Here is a 19,457-nt window from a genome sequence, read left to right on the forward strand (position 1 = left end):
CAGATCTTTAGAAATGTTTCCCAAAGATGGTCGGCCTGCCAACTGAGCAGAGAGCGAAGCAAACCCAGGGAGGCTGCAAACATTCCCACGAAGCAGAGCAAAATCACGAGACAGTTTTTAGGAAAATGCATCCTGAAGCTCAAAGCTGCTCACAGAGAAAAGGAGCTCAAGAACAGACGCAGGGAACCCGAGAAGAAGCGCAACGCAGCGATCTTTCAGGGCTCAGAGTTCAGACTTCCTCCTGAACGTTTGTTTCTGTCTGTCTGAACAGATGTGGTTCCTGCTCCCAAGAACCTGCAGTTCTCTGAGGTGACCCAGACCTCCTTCAGAGCCACCTGGGAGCACGGGGCCTCAGACGTGGCCCTCTACCGCATCGGCTGGACCAAAAAAGGGGAGAACAACTACCAGTTTGTAAGTTAGCGTGAGCACGAGCTGCTATTTCCTGTGTTCAGATGCTGCTTTTCAGAAACTAAACCAAGATAACGACCAGCAGGGTGCAGGTTTCCAGGCTCCACTCTTTGCTCAAGGTGCCGTTTTTCTGCCAAACACACGATGCAAACATTAGCATGATTTCAGCTCCGTGTGCAAAGATAAATACGCTCTGGAAGTGACATTTAGAACAGGGAAATCTGTCGGGCTTCCTCGAAAGACTCAAAAACATGGCGTCATCTGGCACCTGACACCGAAACATCTGGCAGCCTGACTCGTATCCACAAGTTTTTCTGGATTTGTTTTGTCCAACCTTACGTTTTTATTTCTAAATTAAAATACATCTGCAGCTGGATAATGATCCACCGACAGCGAGTGCTTTAAAAGAGCTTCGCTTGGACACATTCGGCTGTCTGCAGTAATGGTAAACATCTGGTTTCTGTTGTTTCGGCCGTATCAAACCGATGTTTCCTTCCCTTTCATTACGTCGGAACCTGAGCTTAGAAGCAGCTTTACAGCTCTGAGCTCCAGCATGAGAGCATCCGAGCACACCTGCAGTTACTGAAACCAGATTTAGGGAAAAAGATGGATGAAAATAAAGAAATCAGCCTTAGATCTCAGGGTGGGAATCTGAAAGTGTGATGAGTTTGAACTGAGGTTGTTAAGGACTTCACTGTGACTTCAGTGTTTCTCACAGCATCAGAGAAGGTGATTCAAAGTGCTTTACAGAGACATTAAAACAGAAGAAATAAAAAGCAGGATTTAAAATTTAAACAAAAGAAAGAAATAGGAACAATAGATAAAATCAGGAGTTAAAATCTGATTCCGTTTTGAAACTCAAGCTTATTCAAATGCAGCTGAAAATAGATGTTTCTTCAACCTGGACTTAAATCCTGAGAGTTTCAGCTGATCTGAGGCTTTCTGGGAGTTTGTTCCAGACATGTGGAGCATAGAAGCTGAATGCAGCTTCTCCAGGTCTGGTTCTGACTCTGGGAACTGATAAAGAACCGGATCCAGATGACCTGAGGGGTCTGGGAGGTTCATAGTGGGTCAGGAGGTCACTGATGCATTTTGGACCATTCAGAGCTTTATGGACCGGCATCAGAACTTTAAAGTCTATCCTCTGATGGACCGGCATCAGAACCTTAAAGTCTATCCTCTGATGGACCAGCATCAGAACCTTAAAGTCTATCCTCTGATGGACCGGCATCAGAACCTTAAAGTCTATCCTCTGATGGACCGGCAGCCGGTGGAAAGACCTCACAGCTGGACTGATGTGCTCCACTTCTTTGGTCTCAGTAGGACTCCAGCAGCTGAGTTCTGGATGAGCTGCAGGTGTCTGACTGACTTTTTAAAGATGCTTTTACAATAATCAAACCTCCTAAAGATGGATGCATGGACCGGTTCTTCCAGGTCCTGCTGAGACATCAGATCTATTAACACTTTGATATATTCTTAAGGTGACTTTGTTGTTGCCTTAATGTGTTTTTAGGTCTGAATCCATCACTGAACCCTTACAGCCATGATTCATATTTGCATGTAAAAGGATCTTAACAGATTATATATATATATATATATATATATATATATATATATATATATATATATATATATATATATATATGAGGATCTTAACAGGAATAATCTTAATAGCCGGTGTCTCTCCTGTTTCTGAATCTTCTACACCACATATGTCAAACTCCGGTCCTGGAGGGCAGCTGTCCTGCAGGTTTTAGATGCTTCCCTGCTTCAACACACCTGATTCAGATTAAATGGATCTCTTTAAAGATTGTTAAGTTCTGCAGAAACCTGCTAATGATGCATTGATCTGATTCAGGTGAAGCAGGGAAACATCTAAAACCTGCAGGACAGCGGCCCTCCAGGACCAGACTTTGACATCCCTGCTCTACTCTGACTTTTTAAAAGCCACAATGTCACATATTTAGACCTCCTGCACTCTAACTTTCCAAGACGTAGTCCCTTTTTATCACGAATTTCACAACAATTCAACACTATTTTATTTATTTTTATTAACCTTTATTTAAACAGGTAAAATCTCACTGAGACCCAGGGTCTCATTTGCAAGAGAGACTAGTTTTAGGTAAGTTACAGATTAACTGAAGGTACAAGAGACAAAAACAGGAACATATGATGATTAATAATAATAAAATTAAAGAAAAAAGGAACTAGTTAAGTACAGAACATGTTCAGACCCCCACTGACTGTCCTCTAATGAAATAAAAGTGGACAGCTTCAGCTTCTGTTGGAGCCTAATGGAGATTAATGTGAAGTGAAAGAAGTTGGACTTGCTGATTTCTTCTCTTCTGCAGGGAAAGCAGCCAAAGAATCCATGTTTGTCAGCTCATGCACACAGTTCTGCCTCATTTCAGTCAAGTTTAAACTCTGTATTGGATAGAAAAGATGAGGGATCTGGAATTGGCTTCTTATTTTCCAGTCAGATCGGAGGAGGACATCAGTTTCTCTTCTGTTTGTCCAGTCTGAGCCTGATTTTACCTCAGAAACAGCCTGAAAAGCGATCAATTATCCAGGAAATATCGGCGCATATTAAGACCTGAGATGACGGGTTGTTCTGAGGTGATTTAACGCACCTTTTCCTTTGTTTTGGGATGAGAAAATGGACCCTTCTTTCTGTTCCTCAGGCCATCCTGAACAACGACGAGACCACCCACGTTCTGGAGAACCTGGACCCCGACACCGACTACACGGTCACGGTCACGGCGATCTACCCCGACGAGTCTGAGAGCGAAGACTTGATGGGAGACGAGCGCACATGTAAGCTTTGCTTTGCACGGCCCCCCAGCAAACATTCAGCACATGTTTCAGAGCTGTAATAACGCTGTTGTCTTCTCAACGTCTCTTTCTAGTGTTAAAGGCTCCAGCCGGTATGTCTCATGGGAAGGACTGCGTCCTTTTCACTGTATTGTTCGTTAATTTGTGTGGAATGGTCCTTTACTGCTGCATGTTTGTGCTTCACTGTGTGTTCACACCACCGGTTACATCTCAACTAGCTGCTGGAGGAACCTGACGGTCGTCTTGTTCATTTATCAGAGGTTTCTCCACTTTTTTTTTAGCACCTTTTGACTCCAATATATCAGTTTTTATCAGGAAATGTCAGCTGCAGGTGAAGCTTTTCAATTCAATTCAATTCAACTTTATTTATAAAGCGCCAGATTACAACAATTGTCATCTCAAGGCACTTAAGTAATAAAGTCCAATTCAAGCCAATTGGAATTCAATTCATTGTAATCATAATCCAGTTAATTCATATGGAGCCAATTAAAAAATAATATCTGAGCTAAGGAAACCAACAGATTGGACCGAAACTTGTCTTCAGTCCGATCTCCCGTCCTGAGCCTGAGGGACTGTGGAAAGGAACGACTCCCTTTAACAGGAAGAAACCTCTGGCAGAACCAGAACCAGGAAGAAACCTCTGGCAGAACCAGAACCAGGAAGAAACCTCTGGCAGAACCAGACTCAGGAAGAAACCTCTGGCAGAACCAGAACCAGGAAGAAACCTCTGGCAGAACCAGAACCAGGAAGAAACCTCTGGCAGAACCAGACTCAGGAAGAAACCTCTGGCAGAACCAGGAAGAAACCTCTGGAAGAACCAGAACCAGGAAGAAACCTCTGGCAGAACCAGGAAGAAACCTCTGGCAGAACCAGAACCAGGAAGAAACCTCTGGCAGGACCAGAACCAGGAAGAAACCTCTGGCAGAACCAGAACCAGGAAGGGTGGCCATCCGCCTCGACCAGCTGGGGTTTATATGCGCATCAAATGATAAATTCTGGTCAAAAATAACTCCAAGGTTCCTCCCTGTAGAACTAGAAGCCGAGGAAATACCATTTTGAGTATTTTTGACCTGGTTAACTTTAGCTATTTGAATGCAGTTAGTTTGGTTTTATGATAAACTTTAGCTATTTTAATGCAGTTAGTTTGGTTTTATGATAAACTTTAGCTATTTTAATGCAGTTAGTTTGGTTTTATGATAAACTTTAGCTATTTTAATGCAGTTAGTTTGGTTTTATGATAAACTTTAGCTATTTTAATGCAGTTAGTTTGGTTTTATGATAAATTTTAGCTATTTTAATGCAGTTAGTTTGGTTTTATGATAAACTTTAGCTATTTTAATGCAGTTAGTTTGGTTTTATGATAAACTTTAGCTATTTTAATGCAGTTAGTTTGGTTTTATGATAAACTTTAGCTATTTGAATGCAGTTAGTTTGGTTTTATGATAAACTTTAGCTATTTTAATGCAGTTAGTTTGGTTTTATGATAAACTTTAGCTATTTTAATGCAGTTAGTTTGGTTTTATGATAAACTTTAGCTATTTTAATGCAGTTAGTTTGGTTTTATGATAAACTTTTGCTATTTTAATGCAGTTAGTTTGGTTTTATGATAAACTTTAGCTATTTTAATGCAGTTAGTTTGGTTTTATGATAAACTTTGGCTATTTTAATGCAGTTAGTTTGGTTTTATGATAAACTTTAGCTATTTTAATGCAGTTAGTTTGGTTTTATGATAAACTTTAGCTATTTTAATGCAGTTAGTTTGGTTTTATGATAAACTTTAGCTATTTTAATGCAGTTAGTTTGGTTTTATGACAAACTTTAGCTATTTTAATGCAGTTAGTTTGGTTTTATGATAAACTTTAGCTATTTTAATGCAGTTAGTTTGGTTTTATGATAAACTTTAGCTATTTTAATGCAGTTAGTTTGGTTTTATGACAAACTTTAGCTATTTTAATGCAGTTAGTTTGGTTTTATGATAAACTTTAGCTATTTTAATGCAGTTAGTTTGATTTTATGATAAACTTTAGCTATTTTAATGCAGTTAGTTTGGTTTTATGATAAACTTTAGCTATTTTAATGCAGTTAGTTTGGTTTTATGATAAACTTTGGCTATTTTAATGCAGTTAGTTTGGTTTTATGATAAACTTTGGCTATTTTAATGCAATTAGTTTGGTTTTATGATAAACTTTAGCTATTTTAATGCAGTTAGTTTGGTTTTATGATAAACTTTAGCTATTTTAATGCAGTTAGTTTGGTTTTATGATAAACTTTAGCTATTTTAATGCAGTTAGTTTGGTTTTATGATAAACTTTAGCTATTTTAATGCAGTTAGTTTGGTTTTATGATAAACTTTAGCTATTTTAATGCAGTTAGTTTGGTTTTATGATAAATTTTAGCTATTTTAATGCAGTTAGTTTGGTTTTATGATAAACTTTAGCTATTTTAATGCAGTTAGTTTGGTTTTATGATAAACTTTAGCTATTTTAATGCAGTTAGTTTGGTTTTATGATAAACTTTAGCTATTTTAATGCAGTTAGTTTGGTTTTATGATAAACTTTAGCTATTTTAATGCAGTTAGTTTGGTTTTATGATAAACTTTAGCTATTTTAATGCAGTTAGTTTGGTTTTATGATAAACTTTAGCTATTTTAATGCAGTTAGTTTGGTTTTATGATAAACTTTAGCTATTTTAATGCAGTTAGTTTGGTTTTATGATAAACTTTAGCTATTTTAATGCAGTTAGTTTGGTTTTATGATAAACTTTAGCTATTTGAATGCAGTTAGTTTGGTTTTATGATAAACTTTAGCTATTTTAATGCAGTTAGTTTGGTTTTATGATAAACTTTAGCTATTTTAATGCAGTTAGTTTGGTTTTATGATAAACTTTAGCTATTTGAATGCAGTTAGTTTGGTTTTATGATAAACTTTAGCTATTTTAATGCAGTTAGTTTGGTTTTATGATAAACTTTAGCTATTTTAATGCAGTTAGTTTGGTTTTATGATAAACTTTAGCTATTTTAATGCAGTTAGTTTGGTTTTATGATAAACTTTAGCTATTTTAATGCAGTTAGTTTGGTTTTATGATAAACTTTAGCTATTTTAATGCAGTTAGTTTGGTTTTATGATAAACTTTAGCTATTTTAATGCAGTTAGTTTGGTTTTATGATAAACTTTAGCTATTTGAATGCAGTTAGTTTGGTTTTATGATAAACTTTAGCTATTTTAATGCAGTTAGTTTGGTTTTATGATAAACTTTAGCTATTTTAATGCAGTTAGTTTGGTTTTATGATAAACTTTAGCTATTTTAATGCAGTTAGTTTGGTTTTATGATAAACTTTAGCTATTTTAATGCAGTTAGTTTGGTTTTATGATAAACTTTAGCTATTTTAATGCAGCTAGTTTGGTTTTATGATAAACTTTAGCTATTTTAATGCAGTTAGTTTGGTTTTATGATAAACTTTAGCTATTTTAATGCAGTTAGTTTGGTTTTATGATAAACTTTAGCTATTTTAATGCAGTTAGTTTGGTTTTATGATAAATTTGAGCTATTTGAATGCAGTTAGTTTGGTTTTATGATAAACTTTAGCTATTTTAATGCAGTTAGTTTGGTTTTATGATAAACTTTAGCTATTTTAATGCAGTTAGTTTGGTTTTATGATAAACTTTAGCTATTTTAATGCAGTTAGTTTGGTTTTATGATAAACGTTAGCTATTTTAATGCAGTTAGTTTGGTTTTATGATAAACTTTAGCTATTTTAATGCAGTTAGTTTGGTTTTATGATAAACTTTAGCTATTTTAATGCAGTTAGTTTGGTTTTATGATAAACTTTAGCTATTTTAATGCAGTTAGTTTGGTTTTATGATAAACTTTAGCTATTTTAATGCAGTTAGTTTGGTTTTATGATAAACTTTAGCTATTTTAATGCAGTTAGTTTGGTTTTATGATAAACTTTAGCTATTTTAATGCAGTTAGTTTGGTTTTATGATAAACTTTAGCTATTTTAATGCAGCTAGTTTGGTTTTATGATAAACTTTAGCTATTTTAATGCAGTTAGTTTGGTTTTATGATAAACTTTAGCTATTTTAATGCAGCTAGTTTGGTTTTATGATAAACTTTAGCTATTTTAATGCAGTTAGTTTGGTTTTATGATAAACTTTAGCTATTTGAATGCAGTTAGTTTGGTTTTATGATAAACTTTAGCTATTTTAATGCAGTTAGTTTGGTTTTATGATAAATCGATTGAACATTTCAACCTTAGCTTACCTTTGAGCTGGTTTTAACTCCCTGACGACTTGTCTTTTTGACATTTTTATGCGTTATAATCCACTAAAATGTGCTTTAATTAGCCTGTTTTTAAACCCGAGCATGCTTACATCCCACATGTGGAGTCTGTATGGGTCGGATCAGCTTTATGGAAGAAGGCGATCGTGGTGTGAACGTTTATTTTCAGAGCTTCCAGAAGTGTGAACACGTCATCCATCACTGTTTTAATTCCAGCCTGTTTGGTTTCCATCCATCCACATCCATGTTGTCATTATAACATTTGTGTTGTCACAGTCATCTCACAATATAATCCCATTTTACCATCACATTTGTTGTTGTTGCATGTCGTTGCCTTGTTGTTCAGTGGCTCTGCTGGAGGGTTGGAGGTCCCTCCACCTCAGCACAACTCATCAGAATCTCTTATAGTCACAGAGCTAAGGTGCTGAGTCACGTCTCCTGTTTGCTTTACCATTAAAAAGTAGCTGAATTATCAGAATATTATCAGAAAATCCTCGTTTGTTAGCTACAAAGTGCCAATAAATTCCTGAGTGTCCCACTGAAAGTAGTGTTTAAAGTTAGGATTTGATATTCTGTGGTGACCTGACTTGAGTCTTGGCTGATAAAGTGGAGACTAAGCACAGAGTTTAGTTTTATTGCTCTAAAAGAAGCAGTAAAGCTCTGGTGACAGATGCAGCGCTGCGTGGCCTGTAGAGACGCAGAAGGACGCAGAAACTCAAATGTTTGTCTTAAACCCTGAATTTAGTATTTTTCAAACTGCCGGGACTGAAATGAGAAGCTTCTGAACTCCAGCTCTGCTCTGAACGACCTCATTGACCTGTTTTAAACCCCCTCATTCTGCTGCTTCCATCCTAAAACTGACCCATCCGGCTCCACGACCCGCTGGACTGTGGAGGCATCACTGCCATCATCATCATCCTCTCCTTCATCATCTTTTCCACTTCTCACCACACCAAAACTCTTTCTTCTCACTGGATGAATCTTTGTCCTTCCAGTGTCTCCCGAGCCCCCCCGAAACTTAAGGGTTTTCAACGCCACCACCTCCTCACTGGCGGTGAAGTGGGACCACGCCCCCGGACCCGTGAAGAACTACAAGATCACTTACAAGCCCGCTGCCGGAGGCGAGCCCGTCTCAGTAAGTTTTCTGTTTAAAATTCAATCATATAATAAGCATGAAGTGCAAAATCAGGATTTTTCCAGTTTCCTCTTCGTCAAATATCAGGTTTTAGACAGAAAACCTTATTAAAACTGACGATATTGATCCTGTTTTAACACACTGGTGCTTCAAAATGCTTCAAAACGCTTCAAAATGCTCTATATCGGGCATGAATACCTCTAAAAAAAGAAAATATGCGAGCAGAGACAGAGGAGAACATATAATTTGATTAAAATATGTAAAAGTAGAGAATTTAAAGATGGATCTGTGTGAATGATAAACTGCTGTTTATCATAATTTAATCATAACTGGGCAGTTTGCAGCGTTATTAATGAAGATGGGCAGGTTTTAGACAGAAAATCTTATTAAAACTGACTATATTGATCCTGTTTTAACTTCAAAATGCTTCAAAACGCTTCAAAATGCTCTATATCGGGCATGAATACCTCTAAAAAAAGAAAATATGCGAGCAGAGACAGAGGAGAACATATCAAATATCTCAGATTTGTTCAGATTTGGTGTGAAAAACATGGAGGGAAGTCTTATTCTCTCGGTTTTCCACATGTTGTGGTGTCCTAAAAGCATTTTGGTGCCTGCAGATGGATCTGTGTGAATGATAAACTGCTTTTTATCATAACTGAATCATAACTGGGCAGTTTGCAGCGTTATTAATGAAGATGGGCAGGTTTTAGACAGAAAACCTTATTAAAACTGACTATATTGATCCTGTTTTAACTTCAAAATGCTTCAAAACGCTTCAAAACGCTCTATATCGGGCATGAATACCTCTAAAAAAAAAAAGAAAATATGCGAGCAGAGACAGAGGAGAACATATAATTTGATTAAAATATGTAAAAGTGGAGAATTTAAAGCTGAATCTGGTGAAAATCGCTGACCATCTTGCTCTGATGATGTCATCTGGTCACATCGTGGCCCTCTTCCACGACTCCTCGGCCTGATGTTTGCGCTTCATTCAGATCCTTTTGGAGCACTGAAGCCGTTGTTTTCCCGTAGGGATGCTCTCCGTTGAAGATTAGAAGAGCTTTGCTCGAGCTTTCAGCCTCCTGAAGGGTCCTTAAAGCTGTTTCTGAGCTTTCTTATGCATCCTGGAGGTCAGCAGCGTGTTGCAGACATTTCTCAGATGTTGTTTTCACCCAAACTGGCTTTACTTTTAGGATTTGAGCTCTTTGTTTGCTCGGATCACAGCAACTCGACCAGATTCAGAGCTGAAGCTCCACTCCGCCGTTGTTAGGGTGCGGTGGCTTAAAGCGGCGCTGCCTCTGACCTTTGGCATCATCTGAAGTCGGCGCTCAGTGACAAATTGATGGATATCTCCATCAGCCTGAGAGCTTCGGGTCTCCCGGAGCTCACATGGAAACAAATCACTCCTTAAGTGCTGTGTTGAAATACAGTTTTAAGATCTCCAGAATGGCGGAAAGAATTATTCAAGGGAAAAACCGGAAAGCTCTTGTGGCTCTGACAGACGTTACCACGGCGATCATTTCCAGTTAATGACGACTGCTTAATCAAATCCTGAGATCCTGAAAGTTAATTCTGACTCCAGTTCTGCTGCATTTCTGGATCTTTGTGGATTTAGAAGCTTCCCTGGTCACCTGAACTCCTTCGTCAGGAGGAATCCTGATGTTTGGTTATGTTACGAAGACATTCCTGCTCAATGGAAACAGCTTGAAAGGACGCCGTGCAGCGTATGAAAAGAATTGGAGTGTCTCTGAGATGTTATGACAATGTTCCTCCAAACAACGCGGCGGGTTGAGTCGTGATATCAGCAGATCTCTGACCTCCTCACTGCATTTAAGGTGGGCAGCAGAGGACTGAGAGCATCTGGAGTCGTGTCCTCCGCTGCATACTTACCCTGCATAACAAAAAAAGAGCTTTTGGAGACTGTGAGGGATGAAAACTACTGGGGCTTTCTGCTTTTTAGCTCCAGCTCTGTGCTAAAGCTGCACAGAAAGCTTCGACTTGCTGTAAGTGACAGAATATCTGAGAGTCTGCATGATCTAAAACGCTAAAAATGTCATTCCTCTGACTGTTTACCACGAAACTGACCTAATGTGTTCAGATTAAAACTCATCGACTTGTTTAAAAACTACATTTTACCGAAAAAAAACAGTTGAAAAAGACCTTTTAAGCTCAACTTGGCAGGTTTGGCATCATCTTGCCTCGTATATTCCAGTAAGACCTTTGGAAATAGGGTCAAATTGATAAAAAGCCATAATATGTCACCTTTTAAAGGAGGATTTACCCAAAGGTTTGGACAAACTCGAATTTAAAGCAAAAAAAGGGCATAAAAAGCCATAATATGTCATCTTTTAAAGGAGGATTTACCCAAAGCTTTGGACAAACTCGAATTTAAAGCAAAAAAAGGGCATAAAAAGCCATAATATGTCACCTTTTTAAAGGAGGATTTACCCAAAGGTTTGGACAAACTCGAATTTAAAGCAAAAAAAGGGCATAAAAAGCCATAATATGGCACCTTTTAAAGGAGGATTTACCCAAAGGTTTGGACAAACTCGAATTTAAAGCAAACAAAGGGCATAAAAAGCCATAATATGTCACCTTTTAAAGGAGGATTTACCCAAAGGTTTGGACAAACTTGAATTTAAAGCAAAAAAAGGGCATAAAAAGCCATAATATGTTACCTTTTAAAGGAAGATTTACCCAAAGGTTTGGACAAACTCGAATTTAAAGCAAAAAACGGGCATAAAAAGCCATAATATGTTACCTTTTAAAGGAGGATTTACCCAAAGGTTTGGACAAACTCGAATTTAAAGCAAAAAAAGGGCATAAAAAGCCATAATATGTCACCTTTTAAAGGAGGATTTACCCAAAGGTTTGGACAAACTCGAATTTAAAGCAAAAAAAGGGCATAAAAAGCCATAATATGTCACCTTTTAAAGGAGGATTTACCCAAAGGTTTGGACAAACTTGAATTTAAAGCAAAAAAAGGGCATAAAAAGCCATAATATGTCACCTTTTAAAGGAGGATTTACCCAAAGGTTTGGACAAACTCGAATTTAAAGCAAAAAAAGGGCATAAAAAGCCATAATATGTCACCTTTTAAAGGAGGATTTACCCAAAGGTTTGGACAAACTCGAATTTAAAGCAAACAAAGGGCATAAAAAGCCATAATATGTCACCTTTTAAAGGAGGATTTACCCAAAGGTTTGGACAAACTCGAATTTAAAGCAAAAAACGGGCATAAAAAGCCATAATATGTCACCTTTTAAAGGAGGATTTACCCAAAGGTTTGGACAAACTTGAATTTAAAGCAAAAAAAGGGCATAAAAAGCCATAATATGTCACCTTTTAAAGGAGGATTTACCCAAAGGTTTGGACAAACTCGAATTTAAAGCAAAAAAAGGGCATAAAAAGCCATAATATGTTACCTTTTAAAGGAGGATTTACCCAAAGGTTTGGACAAACTCGAATTTAAAGCAAAAAACGGGCATAAAAAGCCATAATATGTTACCTTTTAAAGGAGGATTTACCCAAAGGTTTGGACAAACTCGAATTTAAAGCAAAAAAAGGGCATAAAAAGCCATAATATGTCATCTTTTAAAGGAGGATTTACCCAAAGGTTTGGACAAACTTGAATTTAAAGCAAAAAAAGGGCATAGAAAGCCATAATATGTCACCTTTTAAAGGAGGATTTACCCAAAGGTTTGGACAAACTTGAATTTAAAGCAAAAAAAGGGCATAAAAAGCCATAATATGTCACCTTTTAAAGGAGGATTTACCCAAAGGTTTGGACAAACTCGAATTTAAAGCAAAAAACGGGCATAAAAAGCCATAATATGTCACCTTTTAAAGGAGGATTTACCCAAAGGTTTGGACAAACTCGAATTTAAAGCAAAAAAAGGGCATAAAAAGCCATAATATGTCACCTTTTTAAAGGAGGATTTACCCAAAGGTTTGGACAAACTTGAATTTAAAGCAAAAAAAGGGCATAGAAAGCCATAATATGTCACCTTTTAAAGGAGGATTTACCCAAAGGTTTGGACAAACTCGAATTTAAAGCAAAAAACGGGCATAAAAAGCCATAATATGTCACCTTTTAAAGGAGGATTTACCCAAAGGTTTGGACAAACTTGAATTTAAAGCAAAAAAAGGGCATAAAAAGCCATAATATGTTACCTTTTAAAGGAGGATTTACCCAAAGGTTTGGACAAACTTGAATTTAAAGCAAAAAAAGGGCATAGAAAGCCATAATATGTCACCTTTTAAAGGAGGATTTACCCAAAGGTTTGGACAAACTCGAATTTAAAGCAAAAAAAGGGCATAAAAAGCCATAATATGTCACCTTTTAAAGGAGGATTTACCCAAAGGTTTGGACAAACTCGAATTTAAAGCAAAAAAAGGGCATAAAAAGCCATAATATGTCACCTTTTAAAGGAGGATTTACCCAAAGGTTTGGACAAACTCGAATTTAAAGCAAAAAAAGGGCATAAAAAGCCATAATATGTCACCTTTTAAAGGAGGATTTACCCAAAGGTTTGGACAAACTTGAATTTAAAGCAAAAAAAGGGCATAAAAAGCCATAATATGTTACCTTTTAAAGGAGGATTTACCCAAAGGTTTGGACAAACTTGAATTTAAAGCAAAAAAAAGGGCATAAAAAGCCATAATATGTCACCTTTTAAAGGAGGATTTACCCAAAGGTTTGGACAAACTCGAATTTAAAGCAAAAAAAGGGCATAAAAAGCCATAATATGTCACCTTTTAAAGGAGGATTTACCCAAAGGTTTGGACAAACTCGAATTTAAAGCAAAAAAAGGGCATAAAAAGCCATAATATGTCACCTTTTAAAGGAGGATTTACCCAAAGGTTTGGACAAACTCGAATTTAAAGCAAAAAAAGGGCATAAAAAGCCATAATATGTCACCTTTTAAAGGAGGATTTACCCAAAGGTTTGGACAAACTCGAATTTAAAGCAAAAAAGGGCATAAAAAGCCATAATATGTCATCTTTTAAAGGAGGATTTACCCAAAGGTTTGGACAAACTCGAATTTAAAGCAAAAAAAGGGCATAAAAAGCCATAATATGTCATCTTTTAAAGGAGGATTTACCCAAAGGTTTGGACAAACTCGAATTTAAAGCAAAAAAAGGGCATAAAAAGCCATAATATGTCACCTTTTAAAGGAGGATTTACCCAAAGGTTTGGACAAACTCGAATTTAAAGCAAAAAAAGGGCATAAAAAGCCATAATATGTCATCTTTTAAAGGAGGATTTACCCAAAGGTTTGGACAAACTCGAATTTAAAGCAAACAAAGGGCATAAAAAGCCATAATATGTCACCTTTTAAAGGAGGATTCACCCAAAGGTTTGGACAAACTTGAATTTAAAGCAAACAAAGGGCATAAAAAGCCATAATATGTCACCTTTTAAAGGAGGATTTACCCAAAGGTTTGGACAAACTCGAATTTAAAGCAAAAAAAGGGCATAAAAAGCCATAATATGTCACCTTTTAAAGGAGGATTTACCCAAAGGTTTGGACAAACTCGAATTTAAAGCAAAAAAAGGGCATAAAAAGCCATAATATGTCACCTTTTAAAGGAGGATTTACCCAAAGCTTTGGACAAACTCGAATTTAAAGCAAAAAAAGGGCATAAAAGCCATAATATGTCACCTTTTAAAGGAGGATTTACCCAAAGGTTTGGACAAACTCGAATTTAAAGCAAAAAAAGGGCATAAAAAGCCATAATATGTCACCTTTTAAAGGAGGATTTACCCAAAGGTTTGGACAAACTCGAATTTAAAGCAAAAAAAGGGCATAAAAGCCATAATATGTCACCTTTTAAAGGAGGATTTACCCAAAGGTTTGGACAAACTCGAATTTAAAGCAAACAAAGGGCATAAAAAGCCATAATATGGCACCTTTTATAGGAGGATTTACCCAAAGGTTTGGACAAACTCGAATTTAAAGCAAAAAAAGGGCATAAAAAGCCATAATATGTCACCTTTTAAAGGAGGATTTACCCAAAGGTTTGGACAAACTCGAATTTAAAGCAAAAAAAGGGCATAAAAAGCCATAATATGTCACCTTTTTAAAGGAGGATTTACCCAAAGGTTTGGACAAACTCGAATTTAAAGCAAACAAAGGGCATAAAAAGCCATAATATGTCACCTTTTAAAGGAGGATTTACCCAAAGGTTTGGACAAACTCGAATTTAAAGCAAAAAAAGGGCATAAAAAGCCATAATATGTCACCTTTTTAAAGGAGGATTTACCCAAAGGTTTGGACAAACTCGAATTTAAAGCAAAAAAAGGGCATAAAAAGCCATAATATGTCACCTTTTTAAAGGAGGATTTACCCAAAGGTTTGGACAAACTCGAATTTAAAGCAAAAAAAGGGCATAAAAAGCCATAATATGTCACCTTTTTAAAGGAGGATTTACCCAAAGGTTTGGACAAACTCGAATTTAAAGCAAAAAAAGGGCATAAAAAGCCATAATATGTCACCTTTTAAAGGAGGATTTACCCAAAGGTTTGGACAAACTCGAATTTAAAGCAAAAAAAGGGCATAAAAAGCCATAATATGTCACCTTTTAAAGGAGGATTTACCCAAAGGTTTGGACAAACTCGAATTTAAAGCAAAAAAAGGGCATAAAAAGCCATAATATGTCACCTTTTAAAGGAGGATTTACCCAAAGGTTTGGACAAACTCGAATTTAAAGCAAAAAAAGGGCATAAAAAGCCATAATATGTCACCTTTTAAAGGAGGATTTACCCAAAGGTTTGGACAAACTCGAATAATGTCCAAATGTTTGACTGTTTTTTTTATTTAAAGCAGAAAAATTGATGCAGCTCCTGCGTCTGTTTGGGTTAGGGTTGGAAATGTTCCTGTAATGCCTGTAAACCTGAGGCTGGTTGGATGGTATTTTAAAAGCTTCATCAAGTCTTTATGTTCATCAAAGCTGTTCAGCGAGATTTCATGTCCAAAAAAGACCCATTTCTTGATGAAAATGCTGTGTTTTAAACACACAACGCCTTCAGCTTCAGGTGATTAAAACAGTAGCTCTGTTACCCCTTATTTAAAAAGAAACCATCCCATTAAAAGCCAAAAGGACGCGCAGCTAATTCCCAACAGTCCCCTGAGTTTACAGATAAACTCAAACAAACAGTCACATATTCCACATAGTGATGGAACTGATGCTGTCGTTTCTCCCCTGGAGACCATACAAACTGTTTACTCCCCCTTTGAGAGTGTTTACAGATCTGCAGCCGTCTCACGATGTGCTCACCATTTCCCAAAGTCCGTCTTCGCTGGGTTTTCTCCACAGAAATACGTCATTTTCTCCCGTGTAAACAACAAAATAAACAGTTTGCTGCCATCACCCTCGGAGACGGCACCCTGGGAGGCTTGTTTTACACGCCGCTGAGTGTCATCACTGCTGTTTGGGGCTCTTTGTCTTTTTCAAAAGCTGTTTAAAGCATGTTGGAACGTTTCATGACCGAAACTTCTGCTTACGAGATGGAAAAAGCTTTTATTTGGCTTTGAAACGAATGATAAAATTGCAGTGGACCCTGCAGAGGTGAAAATGTGCACGTTTCCTGTGAACAGGTGCAGGTCGGAGGCAAAAAGACGAGCACCGTCCTGGAGAAGCTGCAGCCCAACACGCTGTACTCCATCAAGATGGTCGCCGTGTATTCCTCTGGCGTCAGCAAAGACCTCTCCGGAGATGGAAAAACCAGTAAGAGGATGTTTTTCAGTTCAATTTGATGGCTTTTAAGAGTGAAAGTTTTTTGTCTTTTATGTTAGAGTTACGCTTACAGAATGAATTGCCTCTTTATATGATAATAAAAAGGCGAAAACAGCCATTTGACTGCTGTTTATCATAACTGAGTCATAACTGGGCAGTTTGCAGCGTTATTAATGAAGATGGGCAGGTTTTAGACAGAAAACCTTATTAAAACTGACTATATTGATCCTGTTTTAACTTCAAAATGCTTCAAAATGCTTCAAAATGCTCTATATCGGGCATGAATACCTCTAAAAAAAAGAAAATATGCGAGCAGAGAAAGAGGAGAACATATAATTTGATTAAAATATGTAAAAGTAGAGAATTTAAAGATGGATCTGTGTGAATGATAAACTGTTGTTTATCATAACTGAATCATAACTGGGCAGTTTGCAGCGTTATTAATGAAGATGGGCAGGTTTTAGACAGAAAACCTTGTTAAAACTGACTATATTGATCCTGTTTTAACTTCAAAATGCTTCAAAATGCTTCAGAATGCTTCAAAATGCTTCAAAATGCTCTATATCGGGCATGAATACCTCTAAAAAAAAGAAAATATGCGAGCAGAGAAAGAGGAGAACATATAATTTGATTAAAATATGTAAAAGTAGAGAATTTAAAGATGGATCTGTGTGAATGATAAACTGTTGTTTATCATAACTGAATCATAACTGGGCAGTTTGCAGCGTTATTAATGAAGATGGGCAGGTTTTAGACAGAAAACCTTATTAAAACTGACTATATTGATCCTGTTTTAACACACTGGTGCTTCAAAATGCTTCAAAACGCTTCAAAATGCTCTATATCGGGCATGAATACCTCTAAAAAAAAGAAAATATGCGAGCAGAGACAGAGGAGAACATATCAAATATCTCAGATTTGGTGTGAAAAACATGGAGGGAAGTCTTATTCTCTCAGTTTTCCACATGTTGTGGTGTCCTAAAAGCATTTTGGTGCCTGCAGATGGATCTGTGTGAATGATAAACTGCTGTTTATCATAATTTAATCATAACTGGGCAGTTTGCAGCGTTATTAATGAAGATGGGCAGGTTTTAGACAGAAAACCTTATTAAAACTGACTATATTGATCCTGTTTTAACTTCAAAATGCTTCAAAATGCTTCAAAATGCTTCAAAATGCTCTATATCGGGCATGAATACCTCTAAAAAAAGAAAATATGCGAGCAGAGACAGAGGAGAACATATAATTTGATTAAAATATGTAAAAGTAGAGAATTTAAAGATGGATCTGTGTGAATGATAAACTGTTGTTTATCATAACTGAATCATAACTGGGCAGTTTGCAGCGTTATTAATGAAGATGAGCAGGTTTTAGACAGAAAACCTTATTAAAACTGACGATATTGATCCTGTTTTAACTTCAAAAAGCTTCAAAATGCTCTATATCGGGCATGAATACCTCTAAAAAAAGAAAATATGCCAGCAGAGACAGAGGAGAACATATCAAATATCTCAGATTTGGTGTGAAAAACATGGAGGGAAGTCTTATTCTCTCAGTTTTCCACATGTTGTGGTGTCCTAAAAGCATTTTGGTGACTGCAGATGGATCTGTGTGAATGATAAACTGTTGTTTATCATAACTGAATCATAACTGGGCAGTTTGCAGCGTTATTAATGAAGATGGGCAGGTTTTAGACAGAAAACCTTATTAAAACTGACTATATTGATCCTGTTTTAACTTCAAAATGCTTCAAAATGCTTCAAAACGCTTCAAAATGCTCTATATCGGGCATGAATACCTCTAAAAAAAGAAAATATGCGAGCAGAGACAGAGGAGAACATATCAAATATCTCAGATTTGGTGTGAAAAACATGGAGGGAAGTCTTATTCTCTCAGTTTTCCACATGTTGTGGTGTCCTAAAAGTATTTTGGTGCCTGCAGATGGATCTGTGTGAATGATAAACTGCTGTTTATCATAATTTAATCATAACTGGGCAGTTTGCAGCGTTATTAATGAAGATGGGCAGGTTTTAGACAGAAAACCTTATTAAAACTGACTATATTGATCCTGTTTTAACTTCAAAACGCTTCAAAATGCTTCAAAATGCTCTATATCAGGCATGAATACCTCTAAAAAAAAGAAAATATGCGAGCAGAGACAGAGGAGAACATATAATTTGATTAAAATATGTAAAAGTAGAGAATTTAAAGATGGATCTGTGTGAATGATAAACTGCTGTTTATCATAACTGAATCATAACTGGGCAGTTTGCAGCGTTATTAATGAAGATGGGCAGGTTTTAGACAGAAAACCTTATTAAAACTGACGATATTGATCCTGTTTTAACTTCAAAATGCTTCAAAATGCTTCAAAACGCTCTATATCGGGCATGAATACCTCTAAAAAAAGAAAATATGCGAGCAGAGACAGAGGAGAACATATCAAATATCTCAGATTTGGTGTGAAAAACATGGAGGGAAGTCTTATTCTCTCAGTTTTCCACATGTTGTGGTGTCCTAAAAGCATTTTGGTGGCTGCAGATGGATCTGTGTGAATGATAAACTGCTGTTTATCATAATTTAATCATAACTGGGCAGTTTGCAGCGTTATTAATGAAGATGGGCAGGTTTTAGACAGAAAACCTTGTTAAAACTGACTATATTGATCCTGTTTTAACACACTGGTGCTTCAAAATGCTTCAAAACGCTTCAAAATGCTTCAAAAGGCTCTATATCGGGCATGAATACCTGTTGTTTCACTCTCAGCCAAAGCCTGATGTTCCCCCTCGTGTTTTTCAATCAAAACCAACACATTCTGCCCCTGATTCCCCTGCTTTTGTGCTCCTCCAGAGCCTCTGGGTGGAGTCAGGAACCTGCAGGTGTTGAACCCGACCATGACCACCCTGAACGTGCGCTGGGAGCCTGCAGAGGGCCGAGTGACGGAGTACAAAGTCATTTATGCCCCTGCTGCCGGAGGAGCTGAGAGCATGGTAGGACTGGTAGGACCACAGCGCTTAAAACCAACCACAACACGTTTGACAGTAGATTCCCCTCGCTA

The 19,457-nt window shown here is 36.8% G+C and overlaps 1 protein-coding gene across 2 annotated transcripts in view; it reads left to right on the forward strand.

Annotated features, from left to right (window-relative positions):
- The window catches only part of col12a1b (collagen, type XII, alpha 1b), a 181,546-nt gene that overhangs the window by 74,270 nt on the left and 87,819 nt on the right, over positions 1 to 19,457 (forward strand). For both annotated transcript variants that reach the window (XM_072362915.1, XM_072362916.1), the window contains 5 exons: positions 272 to 411; positions 3,090 to 3,222; positions 8,517 to 8,656; positions 16,261 to 16,390; positions 19,250 to 19,389. In XM_072362915.1, coding sequence (XP_072219016.1) covers positions 272 to 411; positions 3,090 to 3,222; positions 8,517 to 8,656; positions 16,261 to 16,390; positions 19,250 to 19,389 — 683 coding nt within the window. The remainder of the gene's footprint in view (positions 1 to 271; positions 412 to 3,089; positions 3,223 to 8,516; positions 8,657 to 16,260; positions 16,391 to 19,249; positions 19,390 to 19,457) is intronic.

This window comes from Leuresthes tenuis, unplaced genomic scaffold, assembly GCF_036924035.1.
Source record: "Leuresthes tenuis unplaced genomic scaffold, fLeuTen1.0.hap1 SCAF_13, whole genome shotgun sequence".
NCBI classification, from domain to species: Eukaryota; Metazoa; Chordata; class Actinopteri; order Atheriniformes; family Atherinopsidae; genus Leuresthes; species Leuresthes tenuis.